At 43.7% G+C, this 27,606-nt stretch overlaps 1 protein-coding gene across 1 annotated transcript in view; it reads right to left on the bottom strand.

The window, feature by feature from the left end:
* Positions 1–27,606, bottom strand: part of CALN1 (calneuron 1) — a gene marked incomplete at both ends in the record, with an annotated part of 374,757 nt that overhangs the window by 123,808 nt on the left and 223,343 nt on the right. The window contains one exon of the mRNA XM_079796101.1: positions 12,543–12,655. Coding sequence (XP_079652227.1) covers positions 12,543–12,655 — 113 coding nt within the window. The remainder of the gene's footprint in view (positions 1–12,542; positions 12,656–27,606) is intronic.

Here is a 27,606-nt window from a genome sequence, read left to right as displayed (position 1 = left end):
TGATGACACCAAAGCTGGAGAGGATATGGAAGATCTGGATCACTCACACATTGCTGGTAAAAATGTGAAATATTACCGCCTTTCTGGAAAACAGGTGGGCAGTTTCTTATAAAATAAAAAAGGCCTGCACACAATTGTTCATAGAAGCTTTATTCATAACAGCCAAACACTCGAAACAGCCCATACTCACAGGCGAATGGTTAAATAAACTGAGGCACATCGATACCATGATATATTATTATTCATATACAACTTGAACAGAGCAAACTATTGATATGCAGCAACTTGAATGAATGAATGAATCTCAGGGATATTATGCTGAGTGGGGGGAAAAAGTCAATCCCCAAAGGTTACATACTGTACAATTCCATTTATATAAAATTTTTGAAATGACAAAGTTTTAAAAATGGAAAACAGCTTAGTGGTTGGCAGCAGTGAGGGGCGGGGTGAAGGTGTGAGGTGTGATGGAAGTGTTCACCACCTTGATGGTGGTGGTGGAGATGCAAACCTACACATACAATAAAATTGTATGGCAGGACACATGCGCACACACGTGAGTACAGTAAAACCGGGGAAATGCGAAGGATATTGGTGGATTTATCAATGTCAAAATCCCATTTATATATTGTATTATGGCTTTTGCATGTGTTACCATTGGAGGAAATTGGGTGGAATGTACATGGGCTCTTTCTGAATTGTTTCTTAAAACTGCATATGAATCTTACAACCATTTTGACAAACCTTAAAAAAACACACAGTATATATAATACCAGATTGAATTAACAGAAATTGGGAAGTGAAAGAAGATAATAAATAAAAATCAAGTTTCCTTTCAGGAAAAGTCAGAAGTCATTTATTGTTTGACTTTAATAATTCAGACAAATATAATTCTAAATACATGTTTCATAAAAGTAAAATGTCAGTAAAAGGATTAGAGAAGAGCTATATTTGTATTTAATTTAGAAGATAAGGCATACAAAACAATCAGTATAGCAAAAGACAGAAAACAAAGGACAAAGCTTAAAACCAGAAAAAAAAAATACAACTATTGAACTGTGAACAAATACCAGTTACACAAGGATTTCCGATATACTAAACCACACTATTAAAAGACAAATTCTGTCAGACTGGCTTATAAAACAAATCTGACACTATGATTTGTAGAAAGAGAGGGGCATCTACAAAAGTAGAAATTTTTAAAGGAGAAGAATGGGTAAGAATATACCCAGTAAAGTCAATTAAAAAGATGAGATATGGTTAGTATTAATATCCGAAAAGGAGCATTCAAGGCAAAATAGTGGGTGGGCCAATAAGGCTACTTGTAGGTATAAGTGGTAATGATGGAGATACATAATGAAAAGACCAGCTTTATTTAGTGAACAGCTCTACCTCCAAAATAAAGCTGTACCTGTCCCTTCTCGTTACCTCAGCTGCTCCCAACCTGGTGTTAGAGAGACGTCAGCTGTCCCCCTAACTCTTGAAATAGTTCCCCAAATCCCCATTTCCACTCTTGCTCCCTACACTCCTTCCACACAGTGGCAGTGGTGTCGTCTGCATGTAAATCACATGCCACTCCATCACCTAAAACACTCCGATGAGTACTGCTACTACAACGGTCATCCAAACTCTTTGTCTTGATGGGACCTGAGCGCTCATCCCTAACTGTCAATTCACTCTTTCTTCATAGCCACAACACCCTCAGTTTTAAAAGCTGGGGACATGGCTGTCCACGTTAGTCTTTGCTATGGACAGCCAGTGACGTCAGCTCTTGAGGTCCACATAGCACAGTGCCTGGAGCTAACAGTATGGTCCACTTTATTTTTTTTCTTAATATATTTTTACTAGTGACCAGGTGCACAGATTCATGCACATTGAAAGGAAATTAATTAGAAGGTGGCTGGTGGGGCGAGAAGGGCCAAACACGTCCTGGAGCCAACCTCCCACGGTTCCTCCCCCCCCCCCCCCCCCCCCCCCGTGTATGCAGAGTGAGCGGGGTCCCTCCAGCAGGTGGGGTCCCTCGGCCTGACCTGCGGGGATCAGGCTGAAACTGGCTCTCCAACATCCCCTGAGGGGTCCTGTGCAAGTTGCTGTCATACAGGGTGTGGAACGCAAACGCAAGTGTGCAGTAAACCAGATTTGGGGCAACAGTGCCCCAGCAACAACATAACCATAAAGTGGAATTGCCGGGCCCCGCAAGGAATCGGGATTCTTCCTCTCTGGTTTCGGGGTGTGTCACCTGAGAACCACTGCTGCCAAGTCACTGCAGCTTGGCAGCTCCAGTGTTGAGCGTCTGCCCCCTGGTGGTCAGTGTGCATCAGAGCAACTGGTCAGTCAGTAGGAGGGACACTTAGCATATTAGCTTTTTATGTATATAGATTGATTTCAGAGAGGAATAGAGAGGGAGAGAGAGATAGAAGCATCAAAGATGAGAGTCACTGATCGGCTGCCTCCTGCACACCCCACACTTGGGGATTGAGCCCACAACTGGGGCATGTGCCCTGACCAGGAATCGAACTCTGACCTCCTGGTTCATAGGTCAATGCTCAACCACTGAGCCACACCAGCCGTGCACAGTATGGTGCACTTTAAATTTGCTAGGAGGGTGGATCTTATCACACATACAAAATAATAACAACAGTAATAGGAATAATAATAATACAGAGAGGAAAGGACACTTCGGGAGGAGATGGATATGTGTATAGACTTAATGGTGGCAATGGTTTCACTAGTGTATACTTATTCCCGAACTCATGGAGTTATATACATTAAATATGTACAGCTTTTTACATGTCAATCATAACTCAATAAAATGTGTTTTCTTTAAGTGTCTCCAAAACACCACCCCTGAAGCCCAGGAGACCCCTGGCCCCTTCAGAAGCCTGCCTTTGGGTGCTGCGTGTTGCGGGTTTCAGAGGATGTGTCTGTCTGGCCCCAGGACGTCCCTACAGCTTCCATGCCTCCCTTGCTCCTTTCTCTGCCCCCCTGAACTTTAATGCAAGGTTCTGCCCTTGATAGAATCAGTTCAACCATCTTTCTTCTTCCTCCTGTCCTCTTTTTTAAGTTACTTTGGATGAAAGCTCTGTGCTTTCCTGAGAGTCTAGAGCGTACACATAGTATGTAGAATGTGGGTTAGACCCCTGAGTTTAAGTAGACGAAAGAAAGAAAATAACTTCACATAACACTTGGGAAGATTTAACTGGATATACGGATTAAGCCACTGGTGCCAGGCTTCCCTGATAATGGAACCAGTGACATTTTCCTCTTCTTGGCTGAGGTCACCTGTCAGTACATCCTAACCCTGCACACAGGAAGCAGTCATGAAATTATTTAAAAGGGATTTTAAAAATGACTCTACATGTATTTGTTTCTGATTATAAGAATCAATTCAGATGTTCTCCTAACGCGTGTTTTCAGCATACTAATTGGACATAAGGTGATTGACATGTGCGGCACTGTAGCCAGCGTGGGTGCCCTGCAGCTCCCACAGCAGCTCTGGGGGGCAGCTGTCACTCAGAAGGCTCCAAAGCGTCTCTTGCCTCCTGGTGGCTGGGGCTGCCGTTTTGATTATATCCTCTTAGATTCTCAGATCAACTTTGTGCTTGGCTGACCACAACGATGAGCATATGTATGAGAAACTATAATCACCTTTTTTTGCCACTGAAAACAGCTGCTTTAGAATGTGATTTTGTTAATTTGAGATGTTGGTAATTTCATTGAATAATAACAGAGTAGATCATCTGGTCTCATTGTAGAAATTCCAGAAAATAAAAAGAAGGATTAAGAAAAAATTACATTCACCTTTATGCCAACCAATAATAATTAGTATTGTCAGCATTATTACATTTTCTCCAGTTTTTGTCTCTCCGTGAATATAAATGGAAATAGAATAGATGTTGAACAGCAATGTAATTATACTGGAAAGTCAATCTCTACAGACTGCAAAAGGAAAATGGTACTTTTAATAACTGTACAATATCCCATCTTTGTAACTGTATTTTCTACCTCTCTGAGTAATTTCAAATCATAAAGTCCTGAACATAGAATTATTTTTAATTATCGGGTTGAAACATTTGAAAAGTTGGGGCAAAGTATCTCCAGGTAGCTTTCCAAAAAGTTTTACAATTTACATTTCTACCAGTTTGCACGTTTTATCTCACTCTTGACAGCACTGAGCATTATCATATGTCTTATTCTTTTCTAATCTGATAGCAGGAAAATGTTATCCAATTACTATTTTAATTGACATTTCTTAGATTTCCAGTGAGGTTCAACTGCTTTAATATGTTTACTGAAAGATGAATTAATCGCATGCTGTTCCTTATCCCATTTCTCTGTTGTCATGTTAAGAGGTTTCCATGTTGCTTCAGAAATGCTCTTCACATATGCTTCAGTCTATCAATGGCCATGTTTTTCCTGTTGGTTAGTTTTGAAACAGTCTTTTACTTTGATTGTTTAATGGTTTTTATATATGAGTTCTTCCATTACTTTAATGCTTAGAGAGACATTTCCAAATTAGAAAATTACTTACTGACATGTAATTTCTGCCCTTTTAGAAACAGTTAAAATTTATACAGGCATTCCTCCTCATTTTATTGTGCTTTGCTTTATTACACGTCACAGACATTGTGGGGTTTTTTTTTTTAATCTTTATGTGAGGATATGTTTTTATTGATTTTTGAGAGAGAGAGGGAGGGAGGGAGGGAGGGAGGGAGAGAGGGAGAGAGAGAGAGAGAGAGAGAGAGAGAGAGAGAGAGAGAGAGAGAGAGAGAGAGAGAGAGAGAAATATTGATGTACTCACCCCGACCCTCCTGTACACACCCTGGCCAGGGATTGAAACCACAACCTGGGTATGTGCCCTAATCGGGAATAACCTGCAACCCTTCAGTGCACCAGACGATGCTCCAACCAACTGAGCCACACTGGCCAGGACAAATGTTGAGCTTTTTACAAACTGAACTCAAGACCCTCCACCGACATCAAAATTACAGCTGGCTTTATTGTGATACTCGCTTTAGCTTTGTTACAGTGGTCTGGAATGGAACCTGCAATATCTCCAAGGTATGCCTATAGTGTTACATAGACTAGAGACGAACTACACTCATAAATATGGGTAAAATTGTAAAAATGAAACCAATTACCAAGGTCTGAGTCAGACCAGTCAGCCTGCTGGATGCCCACCTCCCATGACAGGTCACTGGAATCTCAGTGGCTAAGTGGCTCTCACACCTGGGCGCGACTCGGCCACCTGGAGGGCTTAGGGCCATGGTCGGCAAACTGCGGCTCGAGAGCCACATGCGGCTCTTTGGCCCCTTGAGTGTGGCTCTTCAACAAAATACCACGGCTTGAGCGAGTCTATTTTGAAGAAGTGGCGTTAGAAGAAGTTTAAGTTTAAAAAATTTGGCTCTCAAAAGAAATTTCAATCGTTGTACTGTTGATATTTGGCTCTGTTGACTAATGAGTTCGCCGACCACTGGAGGGGAACCCACACTGCTGGGCCCACCTCTGGAGTTTCTCATTCAGTGTTTCGGGGTGGGCTGGCATTTGTATTTCTAACAAGTCCCGGGTGATGCTGCTGCTGGTTCAGGAACTACACTTGGGAGACCCACTGCCAACACTAATGCTTCCCACCCTCCATATTTCAAATGCAGTAAACGCTCTGTGGATTAAGCACTGGCTGTCAATCAAACAGGCCTCGTGATGGGCATCTCTGCTAACAGCTGTTTAGGTTCCATTAGATGATTAAGAACTGAGGAGCAGCAGTTCTGGATCTAAAATTCTGATAGAGTGGCACGTTGGCAAAATATTGATGGGAGAACAATCCGGTTGGTGCCAGATCTGCTGTGAGGAGAGACTGCCTCCTGGAACGTGAGTTATCCTTAAAAAAAAACCTAAAGGTGGTATTTTCTATGTCTTGGCCCCAAGCAACAAATAAATACCTCAAAGGGATAAACATGACTTCTGTCTTTTTTAAAAATTTGCTCTCCCTGCAAGTTTTATCAACAGCCAACCTCATCGGACAGGTAATCTCCAGTTTTACAGATGAAAAAATTATAGATATTTCATAGATACCTAACTGGCTGGGGACTGCATTTTTCTTTTTCTGATGATAGAAGTAACACATGCCCCCTGTCAAGATTTTGGGAAATACAGGGAGATATGATCACTCATCATTCTACCACACATGAAAAATCACTGATGTTCCGACAAATTTCTCTCCAGTCCTTTTATGCAAAACAGATATGGATTACACTGTGCCTGTTACTTCGTGTAGTATTTCTCTCATGCATCATGAACATGGAACATCAAGTGCTCTCAACTGACCAGGAGTCAAGAATTTTAAGTCCAGCTCCTCGCCCATCTCAGCCATGGCCTGGGGACCAGCGCCTACATATCCCTATGGGACAGAAATCAAAAGTGGAGAACCATAGCAGAAATGGAAAGCCAGGGAAGACATGAGACCACAGAATTCTGGGTGGAGGGACAGAGGGCAAGCCTGGCAGCAGCTCTGGGTATTATCCCACCAGATGGGGAGGAGTGGGCAGCTGGAAAGGATCCTGCGCCGGTCTGCTGTTGGAGAAGTCAGTGTGACAAGCAGGCCCTGGTCTGGACCAAATCTGGGGATGGGCGTCCCACATACTTTTATGATAGAGTAACTTAACAGTGTCTTGGACATTGCACACAGCTGTGAGGTAAACCAGCTATGGTAACAACCAGCTTGCATATGGCCAGCGGAGGCTCAGGACATTTAGGCAACGCTCTCCAGCACACACACAAAGACCAAGGCGCCAGCATGAGTTCCTTGTTTCTTGACCTCCAGTCCCAGACGCAGTCCCATACACTCAGCGCCATCCAGTCAGCAGATCCATTTGTATAAATATTAATGTGTTTCATTCCTTAAAACAAAACTTCTAATGCAGCGAAGTTTTACTAGTAATGAATGATGTTTGACTGGGGATGAGATAAAAATGTGAGCAAAGGAGCCCAGTGCTAGAGCACCCATTCGATGATTTCCAGAGTCACTGTGGCCCGGGGGTTTTACTCGCTCCTTCCAGCACCCACAGAAAGACACAGAGATAGCTCAGCTCCCCTCGCTAAGTGTGGACTCGTTTCTCTTCCTTCAGAGGGAGAAGAGTTTAACAGAGTGAAGGCTGGACCCTGGATTGGCAGAGCCGTCTGATTTCCCATGATCCTTGTCATTCTCCTTCTCATCGTACGCTGTCTGCACACTCAGTGCAGAACAGTGTTGTAGGGGTGGAGGTTAAAGAGGAGACCCTGTAAGGCAGTGGTTCTCAACCTTTCTAATGCCGTGACCCTTTAATACAGTTCCTCATGTTGTGGTGACCCCCAACCATAAAATTATTTCCGTTGCTACTTCATAACTGTAATTTTGCTACTGTTATGAATCATAATGTAAATATCTGTGTTTTCCGATGGTCTTAGGCGACCCTGCTAGCGGTTCTCAACCTGTGGGTCACGACGAAAATAATTTTATGGTTGGGGGTCACCACAACATGAGGAACTGTATTAAAGGCTCACGGCATTAGAAAGGTTGAGAACCACTGCTGTAAGGGTTGCTGTGGTAACTCGGGTGAACCTTGGGATGCCACAGAAGAGCTCTCCTCTGCCACTTGGGGGCATCTACTGTATCAAAGACTCTCATTGTTGGGTACAAGTGGATTCACGGTGTACGGTGAGAATGAATGATGGAACAACAGCGACTCTGAGGACCCCACTTCTCAGCAGTGACAATTAACCTGAAGCACTGAGCATGAAAGCCACTCCCCCATCCTGAGTCCCAGGTCCTTTTACTCCCCCCTCCCCATTCTCTCCTCTCCACCATCAACATATATTAAGTCCTAAGGCTGGCTGCAAACACAATTTCACATTCCCTCCCCAGTACATCACTGCAATTATAGAAAATACACAGAAACGTGATGAATGAAGAATAAAATACACTACGCCTTGTGTGTATTATCCCACCAGATGGGGAAGAGTGGTCAGCTGGAAAGGATGCTGAGCAGGTCTGCTATTGGAGAAGCCAGTGTGACAATCAGGCCCTGGTCTGGACCAAATCTGGGGATGGGCGTCCCACACACTTTAATGTTAAGGTCACTTACAGTGTCTTGGACATTGCGCACAGCTGTGGGGTAAACCAGCTATGGTAACAACCAGCTTGCATGTGGCCAGCGGAGGCTCAGGACATTTAGATTCCAAAGTGGTTGCCCAGAGATCTATGAGACTCACACGCCAAGGGCTGAACACCCTGGGAGTATGGAGAGAGACTCTGGGGCATGGCCCTCAGACTATCTTTCTTAGGACGAGGCTGTTTTAGTAGCCAATTACATTCTGTCTTCACTGCTACCAATTTCCTGCAAAGAGCCAGGGGCTCACGCTTTTGGGACTAGTACCAACTGACAAATAGCTGCTTTTGCAGAATTCTATTTTATTTTTACCTTGGCACTGTAGGCTAGAAATCCAACAAGGGGGGAACACTGGAAACAGATTTGATTAGCAAAATGAGGCCCAGTGCCTGGTAGGATCACTTCTCAGAATATAGAAAACAGCCCTGGTCACAGGTCTCTTCTAAAGTAGGAAGAAACCAACGTCTGGGGTAAAATGGAAGGCTATGGCAGCAATGTTGGATCAGAAGCCAAAGCCCAATTATAGAGTCTTTACCCTGTGGTAGCCAGCCTCCAGCAGGGCCCCAATGATCCTTGCCTCAGAGTTTGTCCTCCTACCCTGTCTGGAGATGACCTGTGTTAACGAAAAGAATTTTGCAAAAATCATGGAGTTTGACTTTTAAAGCTAGGTTATACAAAAACATCATAGCTTCTGCCTTGTCCTCTCTTGGATCAGTTGTCTTGCAGGAAGCCAGCTGCCATGTCACAAGGACACTCAAGCATCACTGAGGAGGCATCCTTGTGGCGAGGACCTGAGTTCTCCTGCCAACAGCCAGCATCACCATGCCATCAACATGAGGGAGCCTAAAGCACATCCTCCATCCCAGTCAAACCTTCAGATGATCACAGCCCCGGCCAGCATCTTGATTGCAACCTCATGAGAGACCCTAAGCCAGAACCACCCAGGTGAGCTACTTTCAAATTCCTGACCCACAGAAACCGTGTGAGATAGTAAGTATTTAGTGTCGTTTTACGTCACTAGCTTTTGGTGTAATGTATTTTATGCAGCAAATGCATCATTAATGCACCCTGCCAGGTGTACCATTAAGTCTATTAATGCAGGAAACTGACTTTGTCCCTGGTGGGAAGCCTTGTCAGCGTGTCTTAAATGGATGGCCTTCTTCTTTCAGAATATTGGTATCTCCTGAGATATATGGGTATCCAGTGTAGTAACCTGCCTTCCTGCTTCTCTTCTTCCATACCATCCTCAACACTGTGCCAAGCAAATATACACATGTACATAGGCATATACACACATGCACACACACAACTTTGTTTTAAACCTGAAAAAAATCACCAAATCACTCAAGCGCTGAAAATATGAACTTTCTTCCAGGAAGAACCAGATGCTTTGGATGTTTTAAGTACTATTTTTCACTCCGTCTCTGAATGGACAGATGGCGGGGGCGGGGAGAACACAGCTGACTACTGAGAATTGATTGATGTGTCTGTTCTCCTTTGCGAGTCATATAATTCTGAGCTGAGTGAGCAAGAGCAGGGGGGGAAAGCCACAGCCACAAATCCGTGCATTCCCAAATTCGTTTAAATGTTTCAGAATGGAATTTCTCCTTGTCTCTCATTTCCCCATCCCATTTACCACCATAGGGGAGGAGGAGAGTCTTTGATGAGATAAAAGCACAGAGGCTTTGTGAACATAATAAACAGCCCTTCCAAATTATGGTAGAGGCCATCAAGCTATTATAAGAGAAACATTTCCTCACTGTATGGAAGTTCTGCTATGAAGAACCCGGAAGATGTGAGGCTCTAAGTACCTGCAGGTCCTTCCCCTCCAGGTTGGGGGCCAGGAAGAAGGCTTAGAGCTGGGAAAGCCTGGCAGCATTCTCCTTGGCTGGAGTGGACCCTGAAGGCAGAGGCAAAAGGTAGAAAACAGGGGAATAAAGGAGAGCAGAGAAGAAGGGGCACCCGGGAAAGAACTCCGGATACTCACCCAGAGTGGACCTGCGTGGGTTGAAAGATGGCCAGGTGGGAAACTATTGCTCAGCCTCCTGTGTGTTTCTTTTTATTTCTGTCAGAGAACTCTACCTGTCTGTCCTTCCAAGTATGGAGTCATACCTGAAGGGTTACACGTGAAATATTCTCATCACGAGGTGCGTAGGGTCATGGAGGTCCTTCTCTAGAAAGAGTCAGGGTTGATCATGACCACAGTTTGGGGAGACAGTGTTCTCCCGGCGTGTCGGAGCAGAGTAGATATCAGAGGCCCCATGTCACTGTCCCTGGCCCTGGATTCTCCAGGCAGGAACTGGCCCTGTGTCTCTGCTCATCTTCATCCCTGCATCTTCCCCTGCTGAGCTCTGCCACCAGCTCTGATGAATCCCAGGGTTTCCAGCCCTGGTCTCTTGCCTGTGATCCATCCCTGATTTCAGCTGTGCATAGACTTTCCTCCTCTTGGTTATCTGAGCCTCACCTTACACTCAGCATGTCCAATTTAGGATTCCACACAGACTCCTTTCCTCCATGATCTTATTTCTGGCAATAGAAGCCAGCTGGGAACCTTGGAGTCATCTCAGATCTTCTTTCCTCAGGACCTAAATCCATCCTGCCAGTGGTCCTGAGGTCTTTCCCTTTAAACTGTGCCTTTGTTACGCTCAATGATGGACTGTGCTCAGAGCCTCCACCCTTTGCAAACTCTCATCCTGACAGGCCTGAAATGTGCTCTTTTCTTTCTTTGCCCCCTTCATCCCCTTCATATTTCAAAGTTTGAAACAAGGGCCCCCATTTCCTTAAGCCTTACCTGACCCCTCAAGACCACATTTGTCTCCTTTCTTGAACTTCTATTCCTCCTATTCAAAGAAAATCGTTAATGAGGGCCGGCTGTGTGCAATGTGCCAAGTGCCAAGGGGGCAACAACAGTGAAGTTCTGGGCTTCAAGGAGATTACAGTCTAGTAATCATAACACCAATTAATAACTTCTTTTTTTCTATTTCTTTTTTTTTATTGTATTTCATTTCTTTTTATATTTTTAAATATATTTTATTGATTTTTTTACAGAGAGGAAGGGAGAGGGATAGAGAGGTAGAAACATCGATGAGAGAGAAACATCGATCAGCTGCCTCCTGCACACCTCCTACTGGGAATGTGCCCGCAACCAAGATACATGCCCTTGACCGGAATCGAACCTGGGACCTTTCAGTCCGCAGGCTGATGCTCTATCCACTGAGCCAAACCGGTTAGGGCTTTTTCTCTTTCTTTCTTAAAAATATGTTTTCATTGGTTTTTAGAGAGATATGAAAAGAGAGAGAAACATCGATGAGAAAGAAACATCGACTCACTGCCTCCTGCATGGCCCCCACTGAGGATGGTGCCCACAACCCAGGCAAGTGCCCAGTCTGAGAATCAAACCAGCGACCTCTCGGGCATTGGATCCACGTTTAACTACTGAGCCACACCAGCTGGGCTATTTCCTCTTTCTTAACTGTGCTTCCCCAACCAAATTCTTAAATAGCCAGGACTGTATCTTAAACATCTTTTTGTAAAATCCACAGTGACTGTTAGACTACAGGGCACGTGACATGTTCTTACTACTTGTTGGCTATATGCAAGACTGGTAATAGAATCAGATTTAAAAAAAAATACATGTCAACTACAATCCTTATCTAGATTACAGAAATATCTTTGGTATGAAAAAAAAAAAACCTTTCAAGAAATTAAAGAAACCATGCTATGTTTGAATGATGTTTTACATGTCTAATCAATAAATCAATTTAACTTGTCAAATTATTTTTAATATAATCATTGATAATTCATTCCCCAAATTCCATAATCTTGAAATAATAATCATATTTTAAGATTAATGATTCAAAGCACATTAGTAATTCAAAGGTAGATATCTGGAATTTCCTAAGAGATTTCACAAGACAGAAATAGGAGCAAATTGAGAAGCACTGAACATAACCCTTAGGTAAAACCATTCTGTTCTATTAAGGACAAGATTGTTGATAAGATCCCAACACACAAGAGAACTATGACATCCTCTCAGCAAGGGTCTCCTGTACCAGGGACAGAAGTGGACTCAGATAATATTGATATGTCCTTTTTAAATGTCCCAAGGAAAAAGATTTTGTGAATCAGTAGAGAAATCTCATTTCACCAAAATGTAAAACTCTTTTTGATATAAGAAAAAAATAGGAAGATGTTTCACTCCTCCCCGCCTTTAATGAGCATAGTTTTGATTCTTTGTTCAGAGGACCTAGTATGTACCGCAGTTTAGACTACAAGGAATGCATGTCAGTCCAGCCTGGAAGAGATCTTCATGTGCTAAAAAGCTCAAGAACACAGCGTCAAAAATTTATCTCAGATACAAGTTTACTGTCGAAGTAAATCTTTAAAAAATTTCTTACTCACCTGCCAGAATATGCTATCTATTGTGTTTCCAAGAAAACCATCACGGCCTTCTGAAGACACCAGTTTCGGGCCAAGAATTGTCATGAATTCATCAAAATCCACCTGGCCATCCCCTGGAAAGAGAAGATATAAATATAAATGGAAAAGTAGTTGAAATTAACCTATTGTACCCCATGAAATAAACATTTTCATATTTTCCTCCTTAGCACGATCTCAATAAATAACTAGTGGCATTACTGAAAGTTGTGCAACATTCTTCAAATACCAAAAGAAACACAATAACTTATTGATAATTATTAATACATCCAATACCACATATCCCTAATTATTTGTCAGTATTTCTATCTAAATGCTCTACCAGCACCTCAAATTGCCCAACTATACATGATAAAAATTGCAGCTTCATTCATATCTCTCCCTTCATCTTTGTCACTCACAAATACATTTAGTCATCATGTTTTATGGAATTCACCTCTTAGATACCTGTGGCTGTTTTATTTTTCTTGTTAATCCAATTGCTAATCCCTTTCCAAAGACTATAGTGGGAAAGTGATTCCAAGGATTCAAGTTCCTAGTTATAATTATAATGTTATTAGAATTGCTTTCTGACCTGACACTCTCAACTCCTCACTTTCCTCTAAACAATTCCAAGTTTACTTCCCTTAAATACATCTGATCATGCTTTATAAATCAATTCATCTTTGAAAATAAGGAAACCACCTCAGGGTAGCATTCAAGTCCCATTACCCCTTTTGCCACCTTTTGCTCCCCACCTCTGCACAAATTGCCCTGCTCTTTCAGAGCTTCTGGCCTCCGTACATCCAGGATGCTTTCCCCCACTGGTTTACCTGATGAACACCATAAGTGCTTTAAGATGGAGCTTAAATATCATAGTTTCTTTTCATTTTCTTCCTGACCCTTCCTCAGCTCACTAGACAGAGTTGGCCAAACTTTCTTCCGTCTCTCCTACTAACTTAATGTGCATCCTTTACAGAACTTACCACCTGTATCTCAGTCACTGATTTGCATGCCTGTCTCCCACCTAGACTGTGAGTCCCTGACCTACTCTGAAACTTCTTTGTACATTCAACACCGTGGTGGGCCCTCAGTGTGTGCTTGTGGAATGAACAGATGCTGTCTCTTGCTTGATCTTCCTTTGCTCAGTTCAGCATCCATTGGATCTTTCAAGCCTGAGCTGCTACTGACCAAAAGGTAAACTTGAGCCAAGGCAGACAAAAGCTGACCTTCAAGGTATTGCCCAAGCCTCAATGACTCATCAGTGTGGCATTCCTAATGAGTCATTGAGGCTTGGACGATACCTTGAAAGTATCCTCCAAGAGAGAGTCTCCACCCAGAGCTCACCACATCTTGGCTCCCAATGATGAAGACAGCCTAAGTGTCTGCACACAATTTGCCAAAGTGCAGACATTGATCCACCCCCAGAATGCAATTGCCTTTAAAGAGCCTTCATTCAAAACCTATTTCAAAAATCCAAGCAGATGTCATCATCAAGCTGTCAATAATTCAGATAAGACTTTCTAGAAGATAAAGGAGGCATGAGAAGTCAATAGGAAAGAACAGATTTAGCCACCAAATGGGGTGGGGCAGTCAGTGAGCTACTGAGAGGAAACTGATTTATCTCTCAATCTTCAATAAGATAAAGGGATCTAAAATTTCACCCTCATTGATCATAAGAAAGCTAATGCAAGCAACAATGCGTTACCATCTTGACTTTCAAATTAGAGAATACTGCTCAAGCCTGGCGGAGGTCCAGAGAAGAGCCAGGCTCTCTTCTGCATTCCCAGTACACTTATCTGAATATTGGATATTGACTGGCAGTATTTAAGGTGCTGTAACATGCTGGTTCTTCTTAACATAATAACTTTACTTTTTAATAATAATAAAAAAACAGGGAAATTATCTTACATGCAGACCAAGATGCTTGCCTCAAGATAATCATCTAGTATTTGTGAAAGTGGAAAATTGGAAGCTGGGAAAGAGAATGCCCAGTCTTCCTAAAATTCACACTGAGCTGGCTCTATGTGGCTCCAAGTCTCAGACAGGCACACCTGTTATGCACATGCACTAACCCTCTGTGTTATGTTACATGCCATTGAGTTGGCTCTGACTCCTGGTGACCCCATGAATGAGTGATGTCCACAGTGTCCTGCCCTCAACAGCCCTGCTCAGCTCCTGTAGACTCAAGGCCATGGCTTCTTTTATGGAGTCAATCCATCTCATATTTGGTTTCCTCTATTTCTGCTCACCCCAAAACACCCCTGTTATTATAGGTGGGACTGGAGGGCCAAAGAGTCTCAGACTAAAATATCCATTCTCAACAGAGACACTATCTCCCTTACTAAAGTGATTCTTAGAGGACAAAAAATATCTTAGATATTATAATGGTTTGTGGCCCTCTTGGGAGCACAGTACATAAACAGATAGACAGTATATCTTTCTATTAAATTTCATGGGGGTAGGGCAACAATGGAAACAAATGTCCTGAGGCTCCTGGGGGTGGGGTGGCTATTTAAAAAAGAAGAAGGTCGAGAAACACTGGACTAGAAGATGTCCCAAGTACCATGGTTGTCCTTCCCTGGGCCCATTAGCAGTGGACCAACATTATCCCAACTCTCTATCACCCATGACGAGGTCTAACAGTTCATAAAGGCTTAGCATTTCAAGAGCATGAATCATGAGACCTTAACTAAACTATGTCTACCAGGCTTGGTCACTCAAGCTCCTGGCCATGGTGTAATGGGCACTGCTGTCTCTCAATTGGGAGCCTTGTAGGGGAGTGGTCCATAGGACATGGCAAAACACCTGCTTCTCATTGCCAGGAAAATGGGATTGTCTTTGAACAGTCCATCTTCCACGTAGGAGGAGAGGCCACCCACCTCTCCAAATTCTCCCCCCAGTGTGATGGGAGTAAAGCAGCATGCAATTGGTGCATTTCAAGGGCCCACATGGAATTCTGGTCAAATCACCAAGGAATGCTCACAGAGGGTGCCCTTGGCTGAGAACACCAAACCCAAAGCTGACAAGCAGACACAATGCTTCAAAACTATCCTGGCGCTGGCTGACTGCTCTTTTATGACTCAATCCTTGGCCAGAGGGGAAGCGCTGGGGGCGGGGTGCTCAGGATCCTGTGGGCAGTGCCAACTGCGGTGCAGCAGAACAGGTGGCTCGGTGCAGACTTTCTGCTACTGGGAGAAGAGGTCTAGCTCGCGGAGGATTTGCTTCCAGCTACTTAGAGGAGGACATTTGGAACACCGGATTTTTTTATTGGTGAAAATATGATTCCACCGCTCCTTTTTAACTATCATCCAGCACAGGGAGATTCCTGCAGGAGAAATAATCAGGGTGGGGTCCCCATCTCTCTGTATCTCTCTCAGGACTTCCTCAGCTCTGATTCCTGAGGATGTGCGTACACAGCACATTTTCTGTAGACCTTCCATAAGTGGGGGCTCCTCTTGCTACTGCACAATTTGACAGCACAAGGTTCTATTCAGATTTCATGTGAGGAAAAGCTCTCTTCAGCAGTTTGCAGTTTTAACAAACAGAACTGGAAAATGCCCTACAAGCTATCATTCCTGGTCCCAGAACACTAGCTCAACAGCCCTATCCCCTCACTCCATCATCTCAGGAGAACTGAGACATATGGAATCTCAGAGAGAGGTTTTTCACCAAGTCCCTTGTAGGAAAACCATTCCCAGGCCGAGGTAAGGTCTGGGAAGCCTGATGATGCTCGAAATATCTAACATTTACTGAGCACTCATTCACAATGTGCTGGGCACTGTGTAAAGAAATTTCTTTACATTAGTTCACTTAAGTCTTTCAGCAGCCCATTTTACAGATGAGAAAACTGAGGCACAGAGAGGTTCAGCAGCCTGCTGAAGCTCATGCAACAAGCAGAGCTCGGGTTCCAAACCCAACAGTCTGCTTGTGCTTTTGCTGCGTCTCAGGAGGCTGGGTCACGCATGGGACTGTCTGGAACCCTCTACCCCCCCCCCCGCCCCCCGACCCCGACCCCAGCATTTCCCGGCAGGGGAGTGCCACGGCTGCCTGGTACCTATAGGCAAAGTGAAATCTACATTGCTCTCTCTGATCTAGTTGTTGCATCTCAAGTCAACCTCTAGAGGTCTTTCTTAGTCATTAAAAGACTAATAAAAAAAGAAAGAGGAGATATGTATTTTACAGTTGTTTTATGCCAGGCACTGTGTTCAGGGCTTTACATTTTATTATCTTGTTTGATTTTATCCCAACACTATGAACAGGTTCTGCCCTTCCACACTTACCCATGAGAAAACATAGGCAAAAGGAGGTTAAAAGCAACAAGTTCAAGGCCACGCAACACGTATCAGCTTGGAACCCTGATATTAACCTCCACGTTGTACCGTCACCGCTTCTGCATCAGGGACCCCAGCATAAGTCCTGGCATAGGTTCATATCTCTCTTCAAAGTGTCAGAGTCTAGCATGGTGTCCTATCTGGGCATTTAGGAAGGAATTTAGTGGGAGATTGGAAGAGATGGCCTTCACGGGTTCTAATGCAAAAGATCGTTGCCTGAAAGCCACTTATTTGTTCCCCAAAATTTCTATTTTGCCTGCAGTCGCTGTCTCGGTAATTCTCCTTCAATGGTCAATTCTTAGTGGACACTGGTCTCTCTCATACAACCTTCCAGGCGTCTGAAACCTCTTCCACCTGAAAGCATTGGTCTAATGAGGGAGGCCTGTGCAGGCCTGGCAGGGAATCTGGATTCACATGCTCCCAAAGAAAGGATGGGCATCTTCTCAGACCCACCACCTTTCACAGAACGTGACTGCAAAAATGTCATCGGGTTCAATTTTTTACCGATTTTGAACATGCAAGTAACTGCAGAATTAAAGAATGGAGCTCACCCTTACCAGGCTTCCTTCTCCCTCCTCAAGCCTTCTAATATCATGAGCCACTTAGCAGGAAGTGCAGGAAGCTAACCTGCCAAGGTCTAGCTGCTATGTAAGTCAAAGTAATGAACTTGAACTGGGGCAGGAAGCTGCAGGAGGGCCAGGACTCTGCAACATGCATTAAAACCAACCAGCTGAAACGTGCACAAAGAGCTAAAATAATAACAAAAATCACTGCAAAAAAAAAAAAAAAAGAGGAAGAATAAAAAGGATGAGCTCTGAAGGACAACAAGGACACAGTTAAGAGGAAGAAAAGATGTCTGAGATTCCATTCAAATCACACCTGCAAGGCAGCAGGTCAGTGGGCCATGGACTGTGGGCAACAGGAGATAAGTAAGGCACAGGCTTACCGTTCAGGAATCTGTTACCAGGACCGAATAAGGTGGGTGCCATGACTGGCCTAACAGCATTGTGCTAAGGCAGGGTGAAGGTGGGAGCAAAAACTCCAATTAGGAAATTCTCAGTGGTTTGGCAGTGAGCCTTTAAGGAGGAGAGGAGCAGGATATAACAAACCAAAGGGAGGTGAGGGAGCAGCCTGAGCAGAGCAGGGGCACCAGGAAGGATGGGGGATGGTTGGGAGCAGTGACTGCCCTCTCTTCATGCTGGATTGAGAGTTCCTGTGGGAAGAGAGAGGACAAGATAAGCCTCTGTGTGTCATTGATCTAGAATCAGTGGAAAGTGGGAATCAGAATATCTGTGTTGCCTACCGAAGATCAGCCAGGTCACGGTGCACAGGCTGGATGGGAGGGGCAGCGCTGGCCCAGGAAGTGGTGTTGGGTTAGACAAAGGAGAGGAAGGCCCAGGTGGAGGAGGGGGGGTGGAGAAGACTGGATCCAGGGAACTACAACACTTGGCAACTGACTGCAAGGACCGAAAAGGGGAAGAGGCAATGGTGACTCTGAGGTTGAGTCTGAGATAGTGGAGGGGCCATGGAGCTAATGAGGAACAAAGGGGAAGTCAGGAAGAGTTAAGTAGGAACAAAGGAGAGGTCAGGAGGAGCACATATTTGGGAAACGCTAGCTTTAAGGTGCTGGCAGAATGGGAGGATGGGAAGTAACTAACAGCTAAAAATGTGGATTCAAAAGTCTTCAGTATCTAAGGAAAGATCTCTAAGATCTCCAAGATAGAATCTCAGGTAAACAAAAGCAAGGTACATAACTGTATTATAGTGTGCTGCAATTTGATTTTAAAAGATCAAGGAGAATATATATACCTATTTTCTTGAGTCAATCTTTTCATAAAAGTATCTGGAAGTGTACCCTTACCACCCTCCAAAAGTTAATAATGGTTCATGGTTTATTCATGGGTAAGCCTGGGCATGTAGGGTAGAAGAACGAATCTTCTCGCCAAATACATTTTTATACTTTTTGATTTTTGAAACTTGTCACATATTATCTGTTTAAAAATAGATAATTTTTAAAATGAAACAATGAATTCAGACGTTAGCATCCATGTGGATGAACTCATCAGGAGCAGAGGGGAGAGGGAAGCAAAGACCAAGGAGGGCCCGGGAGCACCGCACAGCTGTTTTCTTGGATGTCCTAGGCTCCACAGGGTGCAGGCAGAAAATCTTCCTCAGACTCCCTGTGCAAGCCACCCTGCCTTATGCTCTCTCTGGCTCTGGGTGAAGCACTGGGCTGTCCCATAGCTTTGTTATTGACTCTTAAAGAATAAAACTCCAGTCCAGTCTACCAAGAACATAACTCCAGGCCTCCTTTAGTTGGAAACATCTTCCTTCCTTTCACTTGGACCTGATCCAGGCTAGTGACCTGGACGGGGAAGAAGAGGTCTGTTTCTTCATGCTTTCCTTGGCCCACCTCTCTCTCTATTCTCCAGCTGTGGTTTCTGGCCACACCTGGGGTGGGAGAGGCTCAGGAGGAGGCTGCGGTGTCTCCAAGTCAGCTATACCTACGCCACGTCAGATGCTTGTTAACCCCCCTCCCTGGGCCTCTGGGCTTCTGGTGATATCTCCCCTTCACTGGGTGTCATCAACCCTCTAGGTCTGGGGTGGGGAACGAGCGGCCCACGGGTCACATAAGGCCTGCGGAATCATTTGGTCTGGCCCTGCCAAGGCATTATTGGTGAGTTAATTAAACGTTTGAGCAAATACAGCAGGCTAATTTTTAAGTTGATAATTTTGTAGGCCCGTGAACGATGTTATAAATATCCAAACGGTCCTTGGCAGAATAAAGGTTCCCCACCCCTGCAGAGTCTAGGCCATCCTAAACGCCACACTGGCTCCTGCTTTGCTCCACATGTCACTGAAAGGTAGCTCTTTCCAAAGCAGCCCTGGTCCTCTCTACTTGGCTACCCAGAGCAGGCAGCAGCTCCAGCTCCAACACAGGCCTCAGGCGGTTCACATGTGGTACTAACACCAGCCCCTAAATACTTGAAACTCCATCAAACACACGTCAGTCTCTATGAGCGGCTCTTTGGGAATACTTTTAGCTCAAACTGAATGAGAAACACCCGCTCCCCACTGCAAGGAGTTTAGGGAAAACCCAAAAACCCACCACCAGTTCCCTCCAATGAAACTGTTTTGCCTAATGCTTCAACTTCAACATCTCATAAAGTGATAGGAGCGAAACTGTGTCTCCCCCTCTCCCCAAATGCATAGGTGGAAGCCCCAACACCCGCAATGTGGCTGTATTAGGAGAAATGGCCTTTAAGGAGGTAATTAAGTGGAATGGGAGCGGTGTCCTTAGAAGAAGAGGGAGAGACACCAGGAGTGCAAGCACAGAGAAAGGCCATGTGAGGACACAGTGAGAGTGGTGTCTGCAAGCCAGGAAGCAGGCGCCCATCAGACACCAGGCCTGCTTGGACTTTGATCTTAGACTTCCAGCTCCTAGAACTGAGAGAAATAAAATTCTGTTGTCTAGGCCACCCAGTCTGAGTGACTTTGTTATAGCAGCCCAAGCTGACTAACACATAAAGGAGAGAACAATGGGCTCTTGGGAAACTTAGCACTTACTGTATTGTATTGTTCCGGTGCTTTATGGCCTAAAATTGAGACCTAAGAGTGTTATTTTGATAAACTGTTACTCTCTGTCTTGATGGAGCAACAACATGGTTACAAGGAGGTTATAGCTTTTCAGGTGGGATATGTATTAGAGAAATCTCAAGATCATCCCCAAGTTCAATGGTTTGCTAAGAGGACTCCCAGGACAGCATGTGGTCCTACTCATGACTATGATTTATTAATGCGAAAGTATATCAAGTGCAATCACCAAAGGGAAAGATGCACAGAGCTAAGTCTGGAGGAAATCAGGCACAAGCTTCCAGAATCCTCTCCCTGCGGAGTCAACAGGACATGCTCAATTCCCCCAGCATTAAGTAGTGGTAACATATGGGAAATCCTGTCTACCAGGAAAGCTCCTTAGAGCTACTTAGTAGGGGCTGGTGGTGTAGGCACTCTATGCCTGGCATGCACTAAACTTCCAGACTTCCAGAAGGAAAGCAGGTGCTTAGCATGAACCATGTTGCATGCCCAAACAGTTTAGGCATGGTGAGCGACTCTTATCAGTTCTAGGAACGATGAAAACCCTCCCCAAATCCAATTTCCCAGATGCCAGCCAAGGACTAATCTTGCAAGCAGGCCTTTCTGAGGATAGCCTGCTGTGTTAACTCTTTTCCATACACATCTTCACCCTCATTCCAAGTTCTTGAGTCACTGAGCTAAGGCCACTGACACTTATCAAAATCAACATTGTCACCTAGAACAGGAACAGCTGCATAGCTTCTTAGGGTTCAGAGTCCCTAATATCAGTCTTACATCTAATAATGTTACAGGTAGGGTGTTCCTAGACCTGAGTTATTTAACTCTGCTTGGCTATTGTTCCAAAAGCACCAACACAGTCTCTTCCTCCTCTACTTCGATTCATGGAATTTCACATCCATCCAGGTCTCCTAGATCCTGATCTACCCCATCCTCACCTCAGGTAAAAGCAGAACTGAGGCCCAGACACCCCAGAGTGGTGTGCCTACCGCTAGCAACCCAGCATTCTGAAGAGTCCGTTTTCCATGAGAGCTAAACACCAAGCACATACTAGTAGTTTTTACATACATTAATCAGAATAATCAAAATAGAAAAGATGCTTTTATTTACACATTACATTTGAATGGAAAGTATCACTTGACCATTGACGAGTAAAACAGGAAGTGAGGAAGTGCTGCAGAAGCAAAAGTTGATATTGTCTATGACAGTGGTCTCCAAGGTGGGAGCAAGTCAAGGATGCTCAGGAACATTCACTGCAATGCCAGAATGCAATTACAAGCTCCATCATATCTATTTGTATCCACCCTTCCTATTTCTACTTTTTGGGATGTGTCATAAGGTCCAAAAAATAGTAGTAGAACAGTGTATGCATATAACATGATAAAAAAAATAACAGGAAGGGGCAGGGTGAAGAAAAGAGAAGTCACTGCATATTAGAAAAGCTGAAAGCTGCACATTATAAACTTTCTACTTATACACTTCTAATTAGTATACTCTTCTTATGTTACTTAAAAGTAGTAGATTAGTATATTCATTTTATGTAGGCAAACATAACTGCTATTTGGAAAATATAACATCAATTATGTGAGGGGGAAAGCAATAGCAGTTGCAGAAATAAGTAGCAGTAGCAGCAGAAACTATCATATAAATAACCTACAGCCCAAACTTACTTGAAATAACAACAGAAATAAAATGGTGAAAGTGTTACCATTGTAACTAGCTAATTATTAATATTAATAATAGGAAGAAAGCAAAGGGAAGGCCAGACATTATAAGCATAGCCATCTGGGCAGCTTCACCAGGAAGCTGCAGTTTCACACTCCCCAGGGAACCACTGGTCCATTCCCTGCAAATCACTGGGAGAAGGGGGTCCAAAAAAGGGGAAGACAGATGTTCAGTGAAGTCAGATGACATAGGGAAGGTGCCTGCCTGTCAGGCTAACCTGGGAACAAAGATCATTAGCTAGGAGGGCGGACCCCAATGCAAGCCCACTTGGGAATATATGATCCCCAGACAAAGAAATCCTCTCTCTCTTTGTTCCTCTTGCTTCACTCCTGCTTCCTTGCACTTGCCCGTGCTTCCTCCATAACCATGTGGCCCCAGAAGCCACATGGCTATGGCCATGTGGACCCCACACCCAATGGACTATAGCTGGGAACACACGGTAACCTAGCCAGATGCTAAACTAGACTGTGCAAATATGGAGTGAGAACTCCAGGCAATGGCTTTAATCCTAGCTCTGCTGAAGACAAAATGGGACATTTTTGGAACAGAAAAAAAATGGGACCTTGGAAATCCAGGAGTTTGATTCCACAGAAATAAAGTTTTCCACAATACCTCATCCCCCCATGGGAATTCCTGTTCTCCTGGCACCCCAAGAAACCCACTCCTACCAGCAACAGGTGGGAACACAGAAAGCACCCCACCAATAGCCAAACAGATGATAATAGAGATAGAAGTCAGAAATTGGACACAAATTTTACAAGGAAGGAAAATACAAGCATCCAAGAATACTCAAACCACAATCACAAGACATTTTCCTGAGCTGAGACAGATAACTCTGATGTACTACCAGTCAATATCCAATCAATAGGCAATAATAAAACATAGCTGCCATTTATTATGACAAACTACAGGCCAGGCACACTGCTAAGGCATCTTACTTAAAGGGCCCCATTTACTTCTCACAACAACAAGGTAGAGATTGATGTCCCCATTTTACTAAGACATAGAGGAGATTCAGATATTAGGTCACCTGTACAAAATTATGCCATTAATTGCAACAAAATGCAGATTTGAACTAGGTGAGCTTGATTCCACATTTGATCTTTCCACAGGCCATTGTGACATATAATAAAAAAAATATGTATGTGGTCTTCATCCAATTCCTGGCACAGAAATCCTAAAGCCCTTGAAATTTCCTAAATGACAAGAGCAATAAAGGTGTCTTTTGTTATGCTAATGAGGTGACTTTTGGAATACAGCTAGGGACCCCTCTGGTTGCCAGAGAAACCAACCATGTGATTAGAGGGTCAGAACTGTCAATGCTTCCCCCTGACCTCCAGGAAGGGAAAAGGGACTGGAGTTTGGATCAATTACCAATGACCAGTGATTTAATCAATCATGCCCATATAATGAAGCATCCACAAAAACCCTTCCTCTCTGAAATCAATAAAAATATATTTTTTTAAAAAGTTAGGGGCAGAAATATAATATTGCAAACTAGCTATTAGTTATAAGAAATATTAATCATGCTCTGTTAACCATGATGATTCTGTTCTGATTAGAGAAAGCATATTCTCACCTGGCTGAAGAGTTGTACACCCTGGGACATGGGAACTAACATCCTCCTTTCCTGAGAACTGCCTATCATTATGGAAAGATTTACAACCTCGTGGCTGACACAATCTAATCCTGGAGGCACCCTGTCTTTACAACCCCCAGCCCCTATTGCCTATAATCTGGTCCCTGGGCACCTGAAGGCACCCACCCTCTGCGACATCCCCTCCCCCAGCCTGCCTGACTTGTAATTTGTAATGATCATCCCCGTGCCTACTTTCCCATGCCTGTAATTCCTACTTCCACATGTAATCTTTGTTCTACTATCCAATATAAGCAGGTGGCTTATGGTGGGGTGCAGAGCAGATTTTTGTGGATGACCTGCTGCTCTCCCATACTGCCAACATTATTGGAACAAACACTCATATATAATTCAACTCTGTCTCTGCTTAATTGGCTCAAGGAGTGACAGGCATCCCGGACCCCTTGATTGTCCAATTACATAAAGTGGGGGCAGTCTGTGGGACTGAGCCCTTAACCTGGGAATCTGAGTTGAATTACAGGACACCAGCTGGTGTTGGAGAACTGTTTGGTGTGTGTGTGTGTGTGTGGGGGGGGGGGGAATCCACCCACTAATTAGTACTAGAAGTGGAGCCATGTCATAACCCAAGATAATAACTTAAGTACTATAACTGCAATGACTAAATTATCAGCCATATACTGAATGCTGTGGCAAAGACTACTCCTCTCAAAATATCCATGCAACATTTGTAAATATAGGTTTATATGCAACTAATTTTCCAGAGCTGAAATTAGCAGGCCACATTCTCCCACTCATACTCAAAGAAACTAGGACTTAATAGTAATCACTTTAGCAAAAATCCCTAAACCTTTCTGTAATTGCAAAACATCTCCTGATCGACGAAGAATATAAAGTTGAGATAAATTTTAAAGAAAACAACAAAGAGGACATTACATATCTCAAATATGTAGGTACTAATCAAAGCTGTCCTCAGAGGTAAATTCAAAGCATTAAAGGAAAGAAAACACTCAGAGAAAAACTTAGAAAAGAACTTAGATATAAAGATATAGGGGCAATGATATAATAAAATTGGAGTAAGAGCAGAATTAATTAATTGGGACAAACACAAACAGTATGGTAACCACTGTATTAAGAAGAAACCAGCCTTAGCTGGTTTGGTTCAGTGGATAGAGCGTCGGCCTGCAGGGACCCAAGGGTCCCAGGTTCGATTCCGGTCAAGGTCACATGCCTGAGTTTCGGGCTCAGTCCAATGTGCAGGAGGCAGCCAATCAATGATTCCCTCTCATCATTGATGTTTCTCTCTCTCTCTCTTCCTCTCCCTTCCTCTCTGAAATAAATAAAAATATATTTTAAAAAAAAAGAAAAAGAAAGAGCAGCCTTAGCCAGTTTGGCTCAGTGGATAGAGAGCAGGCCTGCAGACTGAATAGTCCCAGGTTGGATTTTGGTCAAAGGCACATGCCCAGGTTGCTAGCCCGATCCCCAGTGTGGGGGCATGCAGGAGGCAGCCAATCAATGATTCTCTTTCATCATTGATGTTTCTATCTCTCTCTCCTCCCTTTCTCTCTAAAATCAATAAAAAAACATATATTTTTTAAAAAGAAATGATAGAAATTTTGAAAAAACTGTATAGTATATAAATTACTGATATATTCAATCTAGAAAGACTCAAATAAAATTACAACTGAGGCCCTGGCCAGGTGCTCAGTTGGTAGGAGCATCACCCCTATACACCTAAAAGGTCTCAGGTTCCATTCTGGGTCAGGGCACATACTGGAGACAACTGATCGATGTTTGTCTCTCAAATGGATGTTTCTCTCACTCCCTCTCTTTCCCTTCTTCTCTCTAAAATATCAATTAAAAAGCATATCATTGAGTGAGTATTAAAAAGAAAAAAAATACAGCTGAGAAAAGATGTAGCAACAAATATAAAAGAAACAAAATTATGAAATACTTTGTATAACTGAAATCTAATATGTGCTTAAGTTTTTGTAAAACTATTGCTTTTATTTTAAAAAGAACAATTTACCAGTACTTAAAAAAATTTATAAAGAAATGGAATAAGATTTAAGCTGAAAAAAGAAAACCCAAAAAGCTTCTCAAAAAGAAAAATCATAAAGTGAGATTTTTCATGGTTTTGAGAAGTAAATATTTCTCATGTTATATAAACTGTTGCATCAACATGTACCAGGATGATGAAAAAAGCGAAAAGTCAGTATAAGTCTGATATCAAAACACGCAAAAACAAAACAACTATAGGACCTCACTTACGAATACAGAAATCCTAAAGCCTAAACTGGAAAATCTCAACTGAAATACAGTAAAAGCATCGTCTATCATAGCCAAGTTCAGATCATTCTGGACTTGTGCACAATTTAATATTAGAAAAATCAATTAATAAGACAAGTCAAAACAATAGATACAATTACAAAAGTGGTGATGTCTATGAATATTGCAAAAGAGCTGAGTAAAATAAAAGGTTCCTTCTGGACTTTTTTAACTGGGAAAAGAATAATATTTCCTTAAGATACTAAGAGCGATCTATGGCCAGACAATAGCAGATCTCCTCACACAGGGAGGACTCCGTGCTCCTCTAAGCAAGACCCCAGGATGCTCGCTATCATTCTTATTCCATATTGCTCTCAGTGTGCCGGCCAGTATTGTGATGTGAAATAGAAGTAAGAAATTAGTCTGAGGGGATGGAGAAGACGAGATGATCCCTGTTCCTAAAGCAGTGTTATTGTCCGTATAGCGAGACAGCTGTAATTCTGGGAATTTAGTAACTGTGGCAAAGTACACACGGGCATTTAAAAATCAATAGTTCTTGTGTGGCAGCAGTAACCATTTCGAAAATTTAACAGAATAGCCAAGGGACCTCTGAGCAGATAGCAGGAGGCATTCCTAACTCGCTGTCCCTCCCAGCCTCCTGGCAAGTCCCCTGGGCAGTGGGCAAGGCCCTGCAGGCGGGGCTCCCGAGAAGGTGGGAGGAGGGCACAGAGGGCCTGCACCACGCAGCCAGCAGAAACCCAGCCTGCCTCACCTGGGGAAAGGGCCTCACCTGTGCACATGAGCAGGTTGGGGGTGCTGACCTCACTGACTCCCCACAACCTGGAGAAAATCTGATCTGTGGGCTGGGGTCTTCCTGCTCCAGGGTATCCCCCCTACCGGTCCCCAACTCCCACAGAGAGGGCTTCCTCCAGCACCCTCAGAGGTCAAGACTTGTTCCCTGCTGGGCCACAGATGCCAGAGCGGAGAGGGCTTGGGGGACTGGGTGAAGGTGATGAAGGGATTAAGAAGTACACATTGGTAGTTAGAAACAGTCACCAGGGATGTGGGGTACAGCACGGAGTACAGTTAGTACTGTTGTAATAACTATGTAGGATGCTGGGTAGGTGCTGGAGGTATGGGGAGGGCACTTTGAGGTAGGTGATTGTTTGACTGCTGTGCTGTACACCCAAAACCAATACAAAATAATGTTGAAGGTAAACTGTAATTGAAAAAAATACTAAAAAAGAAAGAAAAGATGGAACCTGTGGGGGTGTCCTCTATTTGTGGCTTTGCCACTGCCCAGGAGGCCCTGACTTGGTGGTGGAGTTGTACAAAAAAGCAGAAATGGGCGAAGGAAAGGTAGCTCATTTCCAGGGTGCAGGGACAAGAGGGGGTGACCAAACCAAGCCTTTGAGCACTGGGCTCCCACCCCGGCACCTTCGGGATGGAGCCTGACCAGAACTTAGAGGGGGGAAAACAGGAAAGGAACATGAGCTCTCGGCGTGGAAACAATATGCCAAAGGTTCTCAGAAGGAAC

This window comes from Cnephaeus nilssonii (genome assembly GCF_951640355.1).
Source record: "Cnephaeus nilssonii genome assembly, chromosome: 2".
NCBI lineage: Eukaryota > Metazoa > Chordata > Mammalia > Chiroptera > Vespertilionidae > Cnephaeus > Cnephaeus nilssonii.
This window is presented reverse-complemented; position numbering and strand designations above follow the sequence as displayed.